The 19,679-nt window shown below is 38.7% G+C and overlaps 2 protein-coding genes across 2 annotated transcripts; both read right to left on the minus strand.

Annotated features, from left to right (window-relative positions):
- Nucleotides 1-249: 249 nt before the first annotated feature.
- On the minus strand, nucleotides 250-4,920 carry si:ch211-171h4.3 (serine/threonine-protein kinase SBK2). Its single transcript, XM_065470058.1, has 5 exons — nucleotides 4,915-4,920; nucleotides 1,684-1,828; nucleotides 1,398-1,600; nucleotides 1,093-1,254; nucleotides 250-873 (listed from the first exon to the last, which is right to left on the minus strand). The coding sequence occupies exons 1-5, from the start codon at nucleotides 4,918-4,920 to the stop codon at nucleotides 250-252; spliced, it is 1,140 nt and encodes a 379-aa protein (XP_065326130.1).
- Nucleotides 4,921-8,730: 3,810 nt separating this feature from the next.
- Nucleotides 8,731-17,825, minus strand: il11b (interleukin 11b). Its single transcript, XM_065471567.1, has 5 exons — nucleotides 17,807-17,825; nucleotides 10,278-10,438; nucleotides 9,745-9,840; nucleotides 9,469-9,636; nucleotides 8,731-8,901 (listed from the first exon to the last, which is right to left on the minus strand). The coding sequence occupies exons 1-5, from the start codon at nucleotides 17,811-17,813 to the stop codon at nucleotides 8,731-8,733; spliced, it is 603 nt and encodes a 200-aa protein (XP_065327639.1). The 5' UTR covers nucleotides 17,814-17,825.
- Nucleotides 17,826-19,679: the final 1,854 nt, after the last annotated feature.

A 19,679-nucleotide genomic window follows, 5' to 3' on the forward strand; every position in this document is an offset into this window, starting at 1 on the left:
TTTTTTAATGTGGGCATTTACAACAAAAGTTGTCTCAAGGTGCTTTGTGATTACAGTGAAGCCTCCACAGTATCAGAGGGAGAACCCCAATGATCCCCTATCAGTCAGCACTTGGCGAGAGTAGGGAGGAAGAACTCCTTTTAACAGGAAGAGATCTCCAGGAGTGTGAGGCTTTTTTAAAGTGAAGACAGAAAAGAGCATAGAAAGACATTTGTCTCTTTCAGCTTAGTTTTGGTAGACTTTGTTAACTTAACGCTCTCCTCTCCCCTCCATCTCTTTCATGTTTCTGATCCCTCCTTTCCCTCTACTCTTCTTACGCTCCTTCTCCAGCCTCACCCTCTCTTTCTCCATCATCCAGTCTCCTCCCAGGTAACTCAAAGCCTCATCAGGTTGCCCACGAAGCTGTGGCCGTGGGTTGAGGAGTGACTGGAAAAAGGAACAGGCCAAATGGGTGAAACATGCAAACTGGGGGGCTTTGGGAATGTGGTTCTTCTTTTCCAGTCCAGCCTCATCCAGATCCTGCGGGCTCTCTGTTTGTGGCTCAGCCCACACGTCCAGTTCATCGTTGGGGCTTTTACTTCTTTCAAACCACTCTTGATATTTCAGGTATGAGTGGCAGTCGCTGGCTGTTTCAGCCCAGGGGTGGCTGCCGGTAAGCATGGCGTATGTCAGGATGCCCAGCGCCCAGCTGTCTGTACTTGGCTCCACGGAAACCCAAACTCTCCTTTTCTTCTTCTCTTCACCATCCTTGATGCCATCATTTCCATCAGTTATATTGCTGCTGTCATTGTTTCCTCGAGCAATCTCAGCCTCGGGGGTGCAGTAAGGAGAACTGTACCAGACTTCTGGGATCCTGGTTCCCCTGGACTTTACCTGGGTAAATATTGATTTGCCACAATTAGACTGATAGTGGATGCAAATATGGATAAATTAGATGAAATATGCCATAAGTCTTGTGCAGAACACATCTGAGCCATAGGCGGCTGCTTTTACTTGGTTTTCTTCTGCGTCATATCTTAGCGAACAGCTTGTTAATAGACCTGCCAGCTAGATGCTATTGTTATTTATGTTAGTTTTGTCCTTTATACTGACCATGCCAAAGTCTCCCAGTTTGACCCAGCGGCAGGCAGAGTCACAAAGGAAGACGTTTTCTGGTTTGAGATCTCTGTGGACAAAACCAAGAGAGTGCAGGTGGGAAAGAGCACCACACAGTTGAGACACCACCCGCTGACAGCAGTCCTCCTCCATACCAAGCTACAGAACAAATGGAGAAGAAGAAGATAGAAATATAAAATAATTATTTCAAAGTCTAATAAAACAAATTATCTTCCAAAACATAAATACAGTGTGAGTTAAATTGTTCAGGAATCATAACTCCTTTGTTAAAATCTTTATACCTCAGGTATGATGACTTCGTACAGATCACCGAAGAGGCTGGCTTGCTGAGCAAAGATGTAGTGTGATGGTGTGGAATAGGCTATTCCCAGAGCTCTGGTCAGGGATGGGTGTGTACAGAATGACAGGGAGAGGTTATACTCCCTCAGGAAAGAGAACAGAGAAGTAGAGTCACGAGGGAAGAACTTCAGAGCCATCGGAGTACCTGAAAGATCCAAAGATACTGTACTGATGTAGGTGTGTTTTTAGGGGGTCTTGAAGCCATAATGTGTTTGTTTAGTTCCTCACCTCTCTTTCTGTGTACAGCCAGCATAACTTTTCCATACGAGCCTTCACCCAGCAGCTTCAGGACCTTGAAGTGCTCTGATGTGTCCATTGAGTTCAGAGACTGAGCCGTCAGATGACACATCTCATCCAAAAGTTTTGCGGCAGCCTGGACAAATAAACATAGAGTACTGGAATCACACCAATGCTTTTCCAGTGGTTTTTTTGTTTTCATTTTCATTTTTTTTTTTTTTGGGGGGGGGCATAAATTCAGTAAGACCTTTGGCTATCCCTAGCAGATAACTAAACATTAAACCAGTATAGACTGACTGGTCAAATCCAATGAAAAAAAAAAAAGCTTCAAGTTTGTTGACTAAAGAAAGCTAAAAATGTCTTTTTGTGTTTATACTCCTCCTATACTCTGACTATGAACCTCCACTGTGTACAGGTGTCAGTGTAACAACACGATTGGCTAATATGGTTCCTGTTTAACATGTTGTGGGTCCTTAGGGAGCAGGGATTATTTCCTCTCATAGATCTCTATTCATGAGTGTCATGTCTCCTACTTGTATAATGTCTTTGGCTTTGTTGATGCAAAGCTTAATGGGTGGGAATGTGAGAAATCTGCATAATAAGATTTCTAGGTAAGTAATGTCTCTGTGTAATAGCAGGCTGAATAAGCAGGTTTCTTATATTTCATGTAAGCAGATGATGGTGACAAGACTCCACGCTATTTATTGATATCATACTACTGACTTCCTAAAATATTTCTTTTCTGAACTGAATCCCTCGCAGCTCTTTGGAATGTAACACCACCATTGCAGGGATGATCGTCGTCATGGTGATGCTGGCAATACTGGTTCCTGGGTATAAACATGTCTGTTAATAGCCTCGTTAAATCCCCACACACAGTCACACACACAGCAGTGTTTTGTTTTGTCGGGTGATGTTTCCACTACAGCTGGCACCCTCGGGCCTGGGTTAGTTTGGATTAACTGTCACCATACGCATCCAGACAGGGAGCCGCTCATTACAGCTCATCAGTGAACAGCTCAGAGCTGTCAATGTGCTGCTCACAGAGGCCGTGAACCCTTCACTGAGGCTTTGTTCACACTAAGAGAATGACTCGGATCATTTTGGACAGATTTGCTCATCAGCTACCTAAATTTTTCTGCTCATAAAATTTTATAATTTTACCCTTATTTGTCTTTAATTTCATAAAAGGGAGAGTTACATTACATTAGCAGTTAGCTGGGAAGAAATGTGCCTTATTTTTAATCAATTGCACCAAATTAGGTTTACAGTAAGTTTCCATTTTAAAGAAATGAAGATTATAACTTTGGCAAAATTGCCTTCCTAAAATTAATGCAACAAATATTTCTCACACGCTTTTTGATAGCTATTAATAATAATAATAATAATAATAAAAACTGTTGCATCTTCAGTGGGTGTCATTTTATGCTCTCTAATCCTCCTCCACTGGGTGGTTTGGGTGGAAACTGAACTCTAACCCTCTGAGCGTCTGTGTAACGCCCAGATTACTAAACTATCAGAGATAAATGGCAGGACCATTTGATCCTTTGCAGCAGTTTATATGTAATTTGTCAGATAAACAATTCAATTAAATTTGATTTACATAGTTCCAAATTACAACAACAGTCACCTCAAGGTGCTTTATATTGTAAGGTAAAGACAAAAATACAGAGAAAACCCCAATAATCAGACAAGACACCCTGTGAGGAAGCATTTTGGCAACAGTGGGAAGGGAGAAACAGGATCAGTAAATCAGTAAAGAGTAAATTGTTTGTGACTTTTTAAAAATATAACATCTTCGTTATTGTGGCTCTAATAATAAGTGTTAAAACACACAGTATACATTTTAATATGCTTCTTTTAGCTCTAAATATGAAGGTACGTGGTTTAACTGAAGAGCAGTGATCATGTAGAAGATTCCTGCTCAGATAACAGGGAAAAATCCAAAGTTTGCCATTAGTGAGACTAAATGCAAAGAGGCAGTTAAGACGATGTTTAAAGAGCAGCATAGCTGACGGCCTCGGAGGTCAGAAAGATGTAAGATGAAGTCAGGATCAGTTTCAGCCTGACCAGAACAACTCCAGCAGCCCTCAGTGGGATGCCGGGCTGAGGGCCCACGTAAGATGAGACAAACACAAAGCTGGACCAGTAGTAACTGATGTGTGTGTCTCAGAGATAAATGAGCTGGCGATGTCCTCTACATGAAAATGGATCTCTGGGGACCACAAAGCACCTACGACGATAAGATGTTCTTTCTGTGCCTTTTAATGTGTCTGTGTGTTTCTTCACCTTAGCAGAACCAGAGACTGACACGTGCAAACCACCACACTATAACAGCTTTGGCAATCATTTTAGGGTTCAAGTTTTACACCATTAAGATTAATAACACGCAAAGGATGCATAGAGTCTGAAATAATCATATTTTAATGAGTGTAGTATATGTATATCTCTATGTCTGTTCCCAAACTTGTGGATTACTGCTTCAATCTTGAAGAAACTAAGCCTATAAGCTACTTATGGTACCAAGATTTGTAGCATTTGTGTGGTAATAAAAAATATTTACTTCAATTATAAATTACTGTTTGTCCAAATGCACGTTATATGTACATTTTACTGACCACCAGAGAGTTTAACTGTTAAGTACCGGCCAGTTTTTGACCATGTTTGCCATAAAAGGCATTGCTGCGAATGATGGGTGTGGTCGCTGTACTCATACCTCTGCCCAAAATCATATTTTGCAGTAATTTAGTAATTAAGCTATTTGGGTTTATGATTCACATGTAGATCAACATCTACAAATAACAGAAAACATGTGTAAAACAATCACTGTAAATAGCTGATTCTGAATTGAGCCATACTAAATACATGATGTGGCCATTACCATACCATCACTTTTTATAGTTTACATGGTCCTAATGAATTTCTAATGGTTCCAAATTCTTTGTAATTAAATATATTTTCTTTAAAATTCTCAACTGTAATTGGGCCAAGTTTGATGGGGTCGTTATATTAATGCACATACACTGTGAGTGCAGTGTGCATCCAGTTACTCTATTTAAATTATTTTTAAATGGTTGGATGAGCCAGTGTATTTTTTTAATTAAGTTTTCTAGAGGTAATTTGGGTTTGATTGGTCCAGGTTAGGACAAATCAATAATTAAAATATCTCCTTTGAGAATAAATGTCCTTGTTACACAGGATACTTCTCCAGCTCTGACTTACCGTCATGTTGCTGCAGTTGTTCAGTTCAAAGTCGGTGATCCAAAGCTACGTTCTCCTCTTCATTTAGCAGGTGCACCAGCTGGTAGAGCCTCCACGCCGAGTCTTCTTTCTACCCACCACACCAAAATACAGAATTGTTGCAGCAGGCAGAGTTTGGTTGTAGTCTGCACTCAGTCAGGAAAACCCTTCGACTGGATTGCGAGAGGCTTTCGTGGCTGCTGCTGCTACAACCTTTATCCCAAAGTGATCTGTCCTCACCTCCCCTCCTCCTCGTGTCCTCTCTTATTGCAGTGAAAGGCGGATCCTGAAGGGTGTCATGCATGTTTGTGTGTGTAGAAGACCGTATGTTACCTCCAACCTGTCATTATTTGGGTTTTGAGTTCAGTTGACCTGTGTTTTGGACCAGTTATCTCTGTTGAACATTTCACACATTTTACAATTGTGACTGTAATTTCAAAATTGACTTAAAAGCAGTTAACAATCCATATGTTGCACTGACGATTGCTAAAAACATGACTCTCTATGAAATAATCTTTAGGGCACATTGTCATAAAAATAAAGTAAAAAAACAGAAATTTGTAAAAAGTATGACACATCTTAAATGGCTTTTGTTCTCTGCTAAAGAGTAAATGTTGGTGGTTTGACAATAGACAACTGCAGCAAAGGACAATGGAATTAGTCTGGATCCAGGGTATAGTCCCCACCTCATGACCTAAGCTGGATAAATGGTTAAGAAAATGGATAGGTGATCAAGTCAAAGAAAAAATCTCACTTATTATGGCACTCAGTCTAATAAAATGTATTACTGCTGTGATTGGAATGCAAATATCTGAGATCTGATATTTATTTTGAATTCCAAAGCTGAGTGGTGTGTTTTTCAGTGCTTTCTACACCACACCTCAGCGCCACCTGGCAATGGTAGACCTGCATACTTTCAAAAAGGAGCGCTAGCTTGGAAGAGCATGGAAGGAGAAAGTACAAACCCCCACAAAAATCTGTTGCTCTCAAAGGAAAATGTAGTCGACAGTTGGATTCTTTTCCTCATGCAGTCATGTTAGGTTCAGCACTCACTGGGAAGCAGTTATTGCACTTACAGCAATGTACTGAGTTGTTTTCAGCTCCCACACGTAACTGTGGTCTACTCTTCTTGTGCAGGTGTGGTGGAGCAGAGGATATGAAACATATGAGACTACATTCCTGTAATGACCCAAATATTTTATATTGCTTAGATTGTGGGGCTTTGTGATTTTAAATCAACAAGTGTCATTCAAGCAAAGCTGAAGAATCTTTATTCAGCCTGTTTCTAATCTGTAGCATGATCAGCATGTCTTTTATGTTCCTTTCCTCTTTTTCTTTTTTCTCTTTCATCTTAAATATTCACCAGCTGCTCTGAACATTGACTTGTAAACACCAGTGAAGTGTCCTCTGGCACCAAGATGAAGAGCATTTTATCAGCTCATAGTAATCTATCAGGAACTGAACCAAACTGAACATTGGTGTCATATTTTTTAATGGTACCACTAAAACTAAAACTATTTTTAATCAGCATATTGTTGTTTTGGTTATTCCCTCCTCTGCTGGTCCCTTGTTGCCCCGTTGGTCACTAAGTCAACACATTAGCACACATCATACACATATAGTCACGCCTTTCTTCGACCCTCTCTAGCTCTATATCCAGTGAAAGGATTCTCCTGTAACACCCAGACCCCTTGTGATTTCACTGATCCTGCTCTCAGCTGCTACCAGCCACCACAGTCCACACATACTGGACAACTGCAGTGTTCCTCTGGAGGCCTCATATTAGTTACAGTGAAAGTCTGTCTGTGGGTGAGATCATCTGTCTGTGCCTACATGTCAACACGCTCATATGCAATCCTCATTATGCAAGCAACACGGTGTCACTTCAGTTCAGGGTTACAGGTCGCAGCTGAACAGTGGCAGTCGGTACATTCCCCTCATGTGTCACCCGGACTTGTGTGGGCACTTTTAACCCTAGCTATTTAAAAGTTTTAGCATTCCACTGACATGTGTGGCATTTTAGTGTTTTCTACTCACGAAGCTAGGTGTATTTATTCAGCTTTAGGGGGAAAAGTTGTATAAAACCATGTTCCGTTTTGGGATTCAGCAGCTATATATATATAAACTGTATATAAAAGACAGATGTAAAACTTCTGGATCTAAAAAACGGAAGTCAATGTCCTGCATTTTTTCTAATAGCCAGCAGGGGGCGACTCCTATAACTTCAAAAGCAACTTCAAGGGTGTGAAAGTCTATGAGAAAATTACTTTTGACTTACAACTCAGTGAAGATTTCCTGATGAGTTTGTGGTCTCAGTTTAAATAGAGATATGCTTTATCTAACTCAAAAGTTGGGAAATTACTGTGTCAAAGCAGCCAAAATATAAAAACGTCATCTCTGTGTTTCATCACGCCTTCATGGACTCAACTATTTTGGATTTTGTGTTTGTTTTGGACAAACTCTCCCATTATGTTTGTACTTCTGTTTCCTGCATCATGCACTCAAAAATATACTGAACTCAACGCAGGAGATTGTGATGATCAAAACTATAAACACCACCAGTGCTGAGGTTTTTCTAATCTTTCTAAGTAAATAATAAAAAATCTATTTAATGTAATTATATTTAAAAAACAAACAAACACACACAGACACACACACTTATTCTTGTGTCCCTAAACCCAAAAAGTATCACACTGAGCACTTACATCAGTTTCTAAGGCAGTTTTATTTATGACTGTAAAACAAGACATACAAATATATAAATAGCAATATGATGGTTTATAGAATGATAATAGATATTATTATTAAATATTACAAAATACTTTAACATAGAAAAATGTTTAGCTGCAGATGCCTGCATCTGCAGCTAAACTGACATACAAATACATAATATAAAAGCTTATAAATAGTAACCTAATTATGTACCGAAAATAACAATAAAAAACACGAACTGCAGGCACTGTGAGTGTAAACAGTCTGAGAGGGAGTAAAGGTCACGGGTGACAGTACCTTAGCACAGTGCATTAATACAATACATTTTCAAAGGCGACACGTAAACTGTGACATACACGTATTTTCGTATAAATAGCAAATTACATTAACGTACAGTACATTCCGTTTCCTTTTCTCAAAATAGGTCTTAATGACAGGCAGCATAAAGAAAATCCCAATAATCCAGTAAGATTTCTCTAATTTTAAAAATGCTGAAACCTTTATCTTGCATTTTTTGAACTTTTTCTGTAGCTCTACTCTCTACTCACCACATGCTAGTAGCTTCGTAAGACTGTACTTGAACTACAGTGGCTATTTAAGAATGCTCACAATAACAATGACAGTACATTCTGGTGCTAGCAGATTTACAATGTTCACTGTCTCAGATTAGCATGGTAGCAGGCTAAAACTGACTTATTAGCACAAAAACAAAGTTTAGTCCAGCTGGGAGTTGCAGTTTTAAGGGCATTTGTTAAAAATAAACTAAAGTGAAGTAACTGAATTTTAAACAAATAAACAAAATACAGACAAGAAGTCAGACCGTTCATCTCAAGGGAGACATCAACATGTATTACCCTATCACTGTTGAGACGCTTAACTCAAAGTTATGTATCATGGACCTCAATCAAATATGAAACATTTCAGAGAGTAATGGAAAATTAAATAGCATATCATGCCACGACATGATATGATATCAAATATTCAATATTTTTTAGTCCAGCTCAAATGCTGAAGGGAAAATCATAAAATGTGACAGTGGTTATGTACGAAGACATCACATACTAGTTTTGTCTTGGAGGTTTGAGCTTAATGTTTTGGACAGGGGGATCGTCTCTGGAGTTGCCGTAAGATTCTTTTTGACCAGTGACAGAAGACTTGTAGCCGGTCTGAGATCTCTACAGAGAACCTGAGAGCCTCGAAGGCTGTGGAGACGACCGGGAGCGAGGGAGACGCCGTCTGAGGAACTTGTTCACCGATCTGAAGATGGAAAGAAAAAGAGACAAAAGTCATTGGTTGAATCAGAGAAAGCACAAAAACTGATTGTTTTCTCTTCACTCTCTGGATGAGTTTTAATGGGAATGAATACATTTAGCTGTGCAGTTGAATGATTAAATGTCAAGTCTGTTCTTAATTTGTTTGTTTCCTTTTGTTAATCTATATTTTGGTCATTGCTTTCTTTGAGAGACAGGAAAAAAGAGTAAGATTATTTAGTCACCAATGAATTTAGTCTTTATTCCATTATTTTTTTAACCCAGGCGGTGGTTAAATTATGTAATGACTACGTGGTCAAAAACAACACAAAAAAACAAAAAATCAAAAGATGAACGTGAGTCAAAGTTAAAGTTTTACATTGTTATGTCAAACACTATCTTTTATATTTTGTAGCCTTATTCTTTAATTTACTTTTTGCTCTAATATCAACAGTTTTCAGTTAAAGTTGATGTTAAATTAAGAAGTAAGAAATCTCTTGTGTGTCATTTTCAGTGGATTTTCTTTCTAAAAACAAGCAAACCTAGTGAAATCAAGCCATATTGTTGCTCTCACCTTTTCTAGAAATTTTTTGGTGAGATCGGACAATTGTTCGAGGTGGTTGCTGGCGCCCTCAGCTGCCTGAAAGGGCACACTGACATTTACTTGTGCAGTTTTCAACCACTTGGTGTGCAGCCTGAAGGACTCGACGTACACGTAGAGCTGAGAGAGAGACTCGTTAACCTGCAGAGATGTTAAGGCGACAAATTAAGTGAATATCTTTTAAACTTTGATAGCATTTAGAGTGTATTTCAACCTTTAAATCACTGATAGGAGAAGCTGGATGATTACCTTCAACGAGTTGAGATGGGCAGCAGTGTGTTTTATTACAGGAAGACTGTCCAGTTTGTGTTCTATGTCCATGAAGGTCACAAGCTCGGCTTCTGACTGTTAAAATATAGCGAAAACGGAGGTTTAAAACATAACCACATTTCCTTATAATACTTATTATATAGGATTTTTAATTGTTAAACATAAACTAGAATGCTTACTTGAATCAGATAAGACATTTTTCAAAGCTTTCAGTTTACAGTTATGCACTTTCACTTTTGGTGATTTACTATGTTCTTTAAATCACAAATTTTTCACTTGCTTTATTAAAAAGCGCACAACCAATTCTCTCATTTACCGAGACATTTTACAAGCCTTTTGCAGTAACACTCCTACAAAGTTTGTGCTCAAGTGTATCGCGCTTATTTTTAATTACGCCTCAAATTTTTCTATTTCTTAGTTGGAGTCCAGTTTTCCGTCAGTGAGGAAAAAATGGTTCTAAGACAGAAAAGCCGACATGGATCTGGCACAGGAAGTGTAAAGTTAAACCTTACCAAACCATGGAGTTTTTTGGAGGAGGTGATGATCTTGTCCAACTGATGAATCATTGGTTCAAACACGCTGTATGGACAAGGGGTGGGACGGGACGACGAATGGACAAACAGCTCAGCCAGTATTACCAGGTAGAGAAGAAAAGAGGTGGCATCATGGAAAACTGCAAAGACAAGAAAAAAGGATCCAAACAATGAGTTACAATCTTGTGTATTTTATTAGGTTCTGTGGTGCCACATAAAAACACCAGCTCCGCATTTATTCAAAGCAAAGGATCGTGCTGAGTAACATTCAGCTGATGCTGCTCCCAGCTGCACACACACACACACACACACACACACACACAGCCTCATAGCAGGTGGCTACTGGGCTGCATTCATGTTGCAGCAGAAAGTATCACAACTCAACCTCTTCCCCTCTCTGCGACCCAGACGTGCTGCTTCTGAATCAGATAGAGAAACCACAGAGCTACATGGAAACTCGTTTTCATTTCCAGCCTAAATCTGGACCACATGACCCACAAGATTAATCCTGAGGCAGCTGTATTTGTCACGGCAGTTAGGAACTATTACACCATCAATCGGATGCAACTGTAGGTACATGCTAGCATTAACACCAAAGTGTTTGTTGCAGATCAGATCTAACAAACAAACAAACAAAAAAAAAAATCAAACCTCACACCCTCAGATATCAGATCCAGACATAAACAGTAATTCAAAGAAATCAGATAAGAGCAGGGGATCAGCTACGAGATAAAACAAGCATGGATGGTGGTTTAGACACTAAAACAGGTCGGAAACAAGTTCACTGTTAGCATTTAGTACTGAAGGAGTGTGGGTGTGTGAGAGGAGGAAGGAGAAAATTTTCTGCAAAGTGATAGCCGGTGTTTCCCAGAAACACAAGCAGCATGTTAACAGGTTAGCTGACATATTACATAACACTGTTTTTATTTGACCTGCATAAAGTCTTTTCATTTTTTTAAAATTTCATATGCTGTTTCAGGTAAATCACATCTCAGAAGTGTCACCAGGGAACAACATCTGCACAAACTGCAGCTTCAAATGGCTTCAAATGGTCGCTGTCTTTTCCCAGCAATTCTTTTTGAAGCAGTCAAAAATGAATGGATGAGTACCTTAAAAGGAAATTTTAGCTCATAGTTTTGTTCTACTTGCTGATATTATGCTTTCAACTTAAATGTAGAGAATGCAAATGTAGCGAGCCTCAACAAAGTTGTAGCAGCAACCACTGATTAGCCCATACGGACATAAACCCAATACAATAAGCAAGAAGACTAGCTGCTTTGTCTATAAGACTGTTAAAAAACATCATTCTACCTAACTCACAGCGAATAATACTTTGTATCCAGTACCACAGTGTCTTATTTTAGGCTGTATGGCTTCAGAATAGTTGCTACACTGACCACTTTGGAAACAGAAACTATGAGTTTGCCTTTTTACTATCATACAAAGTTGTTTTGCTGAATTTGGCAGTTTGGCAGCCTAATGACACATTAATGCCAGATTTGCCATTTTCCATCAATACCTTGTTGTAGCTCTGGTTTTGGTCTCCACCGGTTTCTGGGGAAATTATCTGGCTCTTTGGCTGCTAAATGCTTAACTATGTAAATTCTATTCAAACACCTTTCCCCCCCAGTTTTTCATGAGTCACAGCTACCTCCTGCTGCCCCATTTACGTTAATGAAGCAAAGGTTGAGGGCTGTAAAACAACAGGCAATTAATCAAGAACACCGAACTGAACTATAAAGCTGAGGGGCACTTTAGATATGTCACTAGAAGCAGCACAGTGTTTATATTTTACGGCCATCCCATTTAATGTTTACGTATGAACAATAAAAAAAAAATTAAGTCTGATGGACTGGACCTCCGTGACTGAATACCTCCTACTGTGCTTAGTTAATCCCTGGAAAGAAGAAACACCCAGATGTTATCTGTTTGAGAATGAATAATTGCAATGAGTCTTCTGTAGTTTGTTTTGTCTCTATTTCATAAACTTCTTTTCATCATAACTGAAAGGAGTAACACCAAAATCAAGATTAGTTCATGTCTGCAGGTCTGTGTAACTTCAGAAATCCCATTATGCAGAGTAACAAAGAAATGAACTATCCGTTAGTGTTAGATCAGGGATAAGGAATGAGAGGTATGCTGTGGGCTTTTTTTCCCCAGCCTGCTCTGGGCCTCTTGTTGGAAAAGGAGAAGGGAGCTGGCGCAGAGGTCTGACTCAGATTAATCTCTTGGCGGTGACATCACCGGGCAGATGCCCCGGGCTGCGCTTTTTAGAGGGAAAACATCCACTTTGTTATGAGTGTCGGAGCACTTTAAACACTTTTACTGCCACTCAGGCACTCGGGGCAGTATACTTTATGGGCTAAGATTTGAGGTCAACAATGAGGTAAAAAGGGTGAAATTGTTTACCTAAGAAAACAAAGTGAAGTTTTCGTGATGTTTTATCCATTTAAAATTAAGACGGCTTAAATATTTAAACTCTTTTACGTAGTCCAGTAAAGGTGAAGATTTATTAAATGTTTCTTCTTATTTTCCTCCCTATATCTTAGGTTTTATTTCTTCCATTTTTGCTTCTATATTTCTGCTTTCTATATTTCTATATATTAGCTTTATTCTAGCTGCTGTCACTGAAAGATACATTTCAACCTTGATCTAATTTGCTGGTGACCTTTGGTCAGACATTATTCTTTGGAAGTCATCTCGTGACTTTGGCATGAGATGATCAGGAAACAGCAGGAAAGCAGAAGGTCAGCAGCCAGACAGACGTATTCCCAGAATTTTGACAAATAGTGCTGAGCTGTGACTTTATAAATGTTACAGTAATGTGATTACAATGTGAATTTTATCCTCCACTTTTTAGTTACTAATCCCAGCAATGCTATATGATAATTTGGGGCCTTTTTCTAGGTCCGAATGCTCTCTATTTAACATTCACCCTCCAATAAATGCATTGGAGAGCAACTTCAGCATCTTGCCCAAGGATAATTTCACATGCAGACTGGAGCAGCTAGGGATCAAACCACTAACAGCCTTCTGATTAATAGATGACCTGCTCTGCCTCCTGAGCTACAACTCAAAGTAGTTTAAATGAGTTTTGATTGTCTTGTGAGTTTAGCCTGTGCAACAAAACAGTGTTCATTTGCTAAAAGACTAAAAATTTCATAATAAACTTGTAGTATATTGTTATGTCTTACTGACCAGTGAAAGAAAAATCATGCCTCTCCCTATTTGTTTAGATAGCACTTGGTCTTAGTCCAAATTAAATTTACCAAGATGGCATCCATATGGCCCTTTGTTGGACTGTCAACTTGTTCAGGGTGTACTCAGTGTTTTAGCCAAAGAAAGCTTAGATAATACGCAGACCTCCCATGATCCAAATAAGTGTTTACTAATGGATGGATGGAAGCTGAGTCACTGACTGCACCAGTGTCATAATGCTGAAACAAAAGATGGCTGTTAAATCAACGCATCTGGTGAGATGTACTTTTACATTCATAATGTGACTATTAATTAACAAACAATAGAGCTGTTTGTTAATTAATGTAACTGAAATTGATGAATTTAGGCTTTATAAAATGTCCCCCATCCCCCACCCCACACCACCACCACCACACACCTTCTTCATCCAACAAGTCAATAACTTTCTTTTCTTCTTAAAAATCTAACTATAAAGAGTTTTGCTCTTTCACTCTTTATCTGTTTGTTCCTGTTACGAGTGCTTAGTATTAAATGCACAGGCGGACAGGAAGAGCTGGAAAACAATTTTTTTCCCCCATCAGCATTCATGTCTGGATCTTATTACAGAGCTAAAATACTGCATCAGAGAACAATTTAATACTTTGATATGAGTCAGACATCGACCACCAGACAAAAATATTGCTGTCTGCTCTTCACTTATCCTCAATTTTCCCGATAGCACAAAACCTTGCAGCTTGATTGTAAGAACAACGTAGTTTTTAGATTCAGTGTTGAACAAGATTCAAACACTAAATAGTTAATAACAAAAGTACAAGCACTGAATGAGCGCAACTGTGGCTTTTACACATGCAGCAGCAGGCTTCATGTTAAAATGATTTTCAGTTAGCGAAGGGCTTAAAATGCTTCATTTAGTTATTGGAAAATTACTGAAAAAGCCATCAGCAAAACCCAACTGTCACACTAAGAAAAACATCCTCCAGCAGTGCTGCGTACAGTCATGTATTTGGCAGAGTAAACAGCTGTGACAGCATAACGCCACAGAACAAAGTTGCTTAAGAAGCAGAGTGAATGGGCCACCTTTAATGTGTTTAACAGGTCATTTCGTCAGCACTCATTTACCCACGCACGAACATCAACACACGCACATGCAAGCTCTCACATAATCACACGCTTCCACCGTTTCCGATCGGGTTCGTGTGCTCTTTCTTGCTGAGTCAGACAAACAAACACTGGAGTTTCCTGTGTTTGCTCTCTGACACAGTGAGCGCCTTATTTCTTCTTATTTGCTCTTCTTTTACTCTGAAGACCGTCCAGTGAATAAAGTGTAAAGCCCGAGTGGCGGGAGGAGCTCTGTCATCTTTCTCCAAAACCATCAAATAAACAAGAAAATGGTAACTTTGAAATACCTGAAGTGTGAGGTTTGGCTTTCAAACAGGTTGTTTCAGGAGCAGAGTGACAGCAGTAAGAACGTGTTTATACGTTTTTCTACCGAAACTAAAATAAAAAACGCTTTGGATATTTCAGATAAACATAAATATATAATTTTATATTAACAGTGAATCAAATGATTATGTAGTCTAAAAGGTGGCACCCTAAGGTGACAAACCCTATAAAATTATAACCTGACTGTGCTGTTTAACTCCTCTAAAAAGCTTTACGCTATAACAATCCAAAAGTGTTTACTATTTACAAGCCACATACTTCCCTTTGGGGAGTGGAGACGGAGACGTGGAGTAGAGTTACAAGAGTGTGAAAGTTGCACTTACACAGTGAGGTGTAAGTTCAGTCACTCTGGATCATTCGGGATTTGAACTTCAGCGTCTGTTTGCCTAAACTTATTTTTATAGGTACAATTTTACAGAGCTACAAGTACAGAGTTGAAACTACAAGAAAGAAATTGTTTGACTCAAGAAAAGCCAAAGAACAGAAAAAAAAAAAACCAAGAGAAGAAGTGCATGAGTCCTGCTGGTAGGATTATGCTCTAGCATCCTGGAAAGTACACTAGTTCTATAGAAATTTACGCAAGCCCAGTTTCAAATTACTGTTACAGAGAAATGCAACAGGAAGTGTGCTGAAAATGCCACTCTGCTGGCCTAACAGATGTGCCATGTCATTGTGCCTGATTGGTTTATTGTGTAGCATGTACATAACTTGTGAGGTTCTTGCAGCACTAAATTGTTGAATCTATCCAAAACTGACATGAACAAAAGCATGTAAATGTCAAAATATTGCTGATTTTCATGCTATAAAAATCAGCTAAATGGAGGAAGAAAAAGATTCTTAAAAATAAGTGGCATTGATTTAATTAACAATTCTTAATAATATTAAATTAGCCAAACATTTATTTTACTTTGTTTTTCAAATTGCAGAGCATGACTGTGTGCAGTTTCAATTCCTGCAGCATCCTGTTTTCAGATGTTTTCTTAGGTTCACTGGAGACAGGGTGACATCACTCCAGTATGTAGCTATATACAGACTTCACTGGAAGTCTGAATATTTGTTCATCCCCATACAGCTAATCCATTTATGTAGCATAACAAGGGGAAACCTATTCCTTAAAATGACTCATTACAATATTATAAAAAAAATAATCATAGCCAAGCTTGAAATCTCCCAAGAAGCTTTGGACCATAATGGATAAAACCACTGCAGTAATAATGATTCACATTATGTGAAAATGTTCTGTTTATAATGAGGTTTAAAAAAAATTGGAGTGGATTAGTTGCAGTACCATTTTTGTCCACTTGGGAAAGCTGGTAAATGAGCTGACTCACTCCACAGCAGAATCAGGGTTCAGGCCCCTTATAGTGAGTCTGCAAATTACATTACAGTAAATGCTGGTGATCTGCAATGATGACATCACTGTCTGATGACCTGACTCGTAGCTTTCACAACTTTTGGATAAACAGACTCTGGGTGCCTCATGGCTCCTGTTTTTGTTACTAGTCATCATGTTTTCATAGTTAGTTGATGATCCAGTAGTTTTTGACTTAGTAAGAGTGTCATGCAATACCAAACTGATTGGATGAGCATCAAGGAAATATCATTTCCAAAGCACAGATAAAGAGAATACAGTTAACAGAGGCTCAGTTCTTTAAAACTACTCCAGCTTTTAATGTTATAAAACTTGAGATGACCGCACAACTAAAGTAGCAACTTGATTTATTCAGTTATTTTTCCTCCTGTCACTGTGACTGATTACCTCCAGACGACTGCTTGAAAGCAAAGGAAAAGTGGTGTTTTCATGTCAGTAAAACTGTCAAAACTTTTTTTTTGTTTTTTCTGCTGACTACAAAGGAAAACCACAGAGCCCACCTTCACTGCCCAGTGACCACAGCTTCCTTTTCATTCATAAATATGTGCGCTAGTTACACAGCCATTCATTACTGTTGCTGTCAGAAACTAGGAAGTCCACGTGTAGTGTTGCCAAATCTCTCAGCTAAGCAACAACAACAATTTATGACTTTCATACACTGTGTTTACATGATGATTGCCTCTGTAAAACACTAAAACAGCACCATAATGTGAAGTTATTTTACTTCACTTTGATCCTACACAGCACAGTTATGTAACTGAGCATTTCAATAGTAAAAACTAACTAAACACATTCATGCAGTACTATTTTAACTATCTCTACTTTACCTGAGTAATTTCATTTTATACAACCTTATGCAACTACTTCATTATCTGAGTGATATAGTTATTACTTACAGCGTTTCTTTTCCACCTTGAGCAGTTACATTACAGAGCAGTTACGGTGAAATGCTGCCTGTAAATTCATGTGTCAGCATTAAAGAGTAGGTTGTTACTTTAGCCAAACAAATGCTCCTTTCTACAACACTTTTAATACCCTAAGCCCATTCAGCTTAAAGTCCTTGTGTACTTAAGCACAACTTTACTTTTCACATTTATCTGTGGGTACCTGTTTTTAATCTAAGGATCTACTTTTAACCAGCTCGAACAACCCGGGAAACCCCTAAAACACAAAGACATGCACACTGACACACACACAGCACCAGCCAATCACAGCCCAACCTGAAACTAAACAGTGGCTGATTTCTAGAGTTCAAATTAAACATTTAAACACTTCAAATATCACTTTGAGTTTAGTTTCAGCCACAGACTGCCTGGGATTTAATCATTCATTCAGCCATTCATTGCCTCCCCCTCTCCAATTCCTTTAGGCTAAAAGTAAAAGTAGGAGACCACGTGCAGTAAAGCCCCCCTTCTTCACACAAACATTCACTCTCACACTCACAGTCACTCACACCTCCCCCTCTTTCTTTAAAAAGTAACTTAGACCAACTTACATTTCATGTTTCTGCTCCTGCCGTAGTAAACAAACCTTCCTCCGAGTCCAGTGTGTGTACAGTACGTGTGAGTGATTGTGTTTGTGTGGACAAATGTAAAAGTTCCCTTTTATAGCATTGAGTATGACACATCACCTGAGTCATCAGCCATCGTCGCCATTTAGGCATCACACCCACGCTGGCCAACCACCCCTCCTCTAACCCCCCCTTTATCTGAAAAAGCTTCAAATGTCTTTGTTTGTTGAGGTGATTCTAAATGGAGGAAATGATAAATTAAAAAAAGCAGAAAATACCAGATTGAGCAATTTTCCTTTCCTCCTCTCTCTCTTTCTCTCCACTCTTATGCCATCACCTCACTTTCTTATTTTAACTACATTAAGTTTAGAAAATAAAACTCAGTTTGCAAAACACTGAAAGAGATTTAAGAAAGTAAATGTAAACTCTGTAGGAATGAAAGTGGCTGTAAAGCAAAATATAATTTGTACAACAACATATTAAATAAAAGAGGATATGGTGATACTTGCAGGAGTAAGTAGCGCAAACAGCATGACCACATCCCAGCAGCACTGACCATTAATAATAAATGTACAGAAGGTGAAAAACATGAGGAGATGAAGACTGAGTGTAGCTTCGTGCCGGGAGTTAAGTCAATACAATTCCCAGATAATAGAAACTAATACTCATAAAGGAGGAAACCTCACTTCTGTTTCTGACACTTTTCTTCGTATTTTATTTTCTGGAATTTCAAAAGTTTGGAAAAAGATGATCTTTTATTGTCATTTCTTTAATAATCTCCTGCCTGGGTTTAAAAAAAATTGATTCTTTTTTTCTAAGAGCTGAGGCTGTACTAATGAATTTCTTCAGAGTTGCGAGTTTGCGTATCAAAGGATCACGTCAGTTCCCCCTGCTGAAAGTCATCTCTGTAGTGTAGTGATGGAAACATTCAGGTTTAATCATTTTGTTTGTAAGCCGATTAAAGCACCTACTCAATATTTGTAAATATGATTTGATTATGGAAAATGATTATGACACAAAATGTAAAATATTCTGGTAATGATCATTAGCAGCTTTTTCTTGTGAGGCGGTGGAGACCAAAACAGAGGTAAAAGAGAATTAATCTTGGCCAGACTCACACATTCAAATGGAACATGATGTAAATAACTGTTTGCAAATAAAGCTGCCATATGAACATTAAAGAAGATAATAATATATGTAGATCTTGTTGCATTCAAAAACTAGCCCAAAGTGTTCATGTGAAGCTGTGCTTTAGATTCACTACTATATTGAAGATATTGGTCTGTAATCTAAAGCATTTCTGCAGGATTGTCTTCCAATGAACAGTTATAACCCATGGTTGAAACAGGGAAGGGGCTCTCCTTGGTCAGAACTTGCGGCAGATGGGTGACAAAAACAGGACAGAGACCAATGTGGACTTTATATCTATTTGGACCAGTCAGGTGATCCCTGATTAAGGAAGTGTTAGGACGTGGGCAAAAAAAGCCTCAGGACAATAAGGAAGTACGTTCTACTTGTGACCAGCAGGAAACCACCACACTCACAATAGAAGTAGTGAGTTGGGAGTGTAATTCTGGCATTGAGTCCAGGGCACAAGGACACCACACTCACAGTTATCATCCTGGTTACAAACAGGAAATGGTGTTCATTCTGACGAACAAGCAATCAACCACATCTTGCATCTTCTTAACTTTTCCTGAGTTTTTCATCAACCTTAATAGGCTTTGTTTTAGTAGGCAGTGAGTTTTCTCACCAGATCTTGGAAATGCAACCTTCAGTGTCATCTTCTTCAGGTCTTAGGTGCTTTCATCAGGTGGCAACCCTCTAATTGCACAGTAGGGTTTTCCTCCTTTGACAG

The sequence above is a fragment of the Pelmatolapia mariae genome, linkage group LG22, assembly GCF_036321145.2.
Source record: "Pelmatolapia mariae isolate MD_Pm_ZW linkage group LG22, Pm_UMD_F_2, whole genome shotgun sequence".
Classification (NCBI taxonomy): Eukaryota; Metazoa; Chordata; class Actinopteri; order Cichliformes; family Cichlidae; genus Pelmatolapia; species Pelmatolapia mariae.

Bases quoted from the DNA above. Each gene is read 5' to 3' on its own strand.
- si:ch211-171h4.3 (XM_065470058.1), bottom strand. The intron at 1,601-1,683 runs GTGAGGAACTAA...TGGATCTTTCAG, and splicing joins GGCTGTACACAGAAAGAGAG to GTACTCCGATGGCTCTGAAG. The intron at 874-1,092 runs GTCAGTATAAAG...ATATTTACCCAG, and splicing joins AACTGGGAGACTTTGGCATG to GTAAAGTCCAGGGGAACCAG.
- il11b (XM_065471567.1), bottom strand. The intron at 9,637-9,744 runs GTAATCATCCAG...ACATCTCTGCAG, and splicing joins CCCATCTCAACTCGTTGAAG to GTTAACGAGTCTCTCTCTCA. The intron at 8,902-9,468 runs GTGAGAGCAACA...TTCCATCTTCAG, and splicing joins CCAAAAAATTTCTAGAAAAG to ATCGGTGAACAAGTTCCTCA.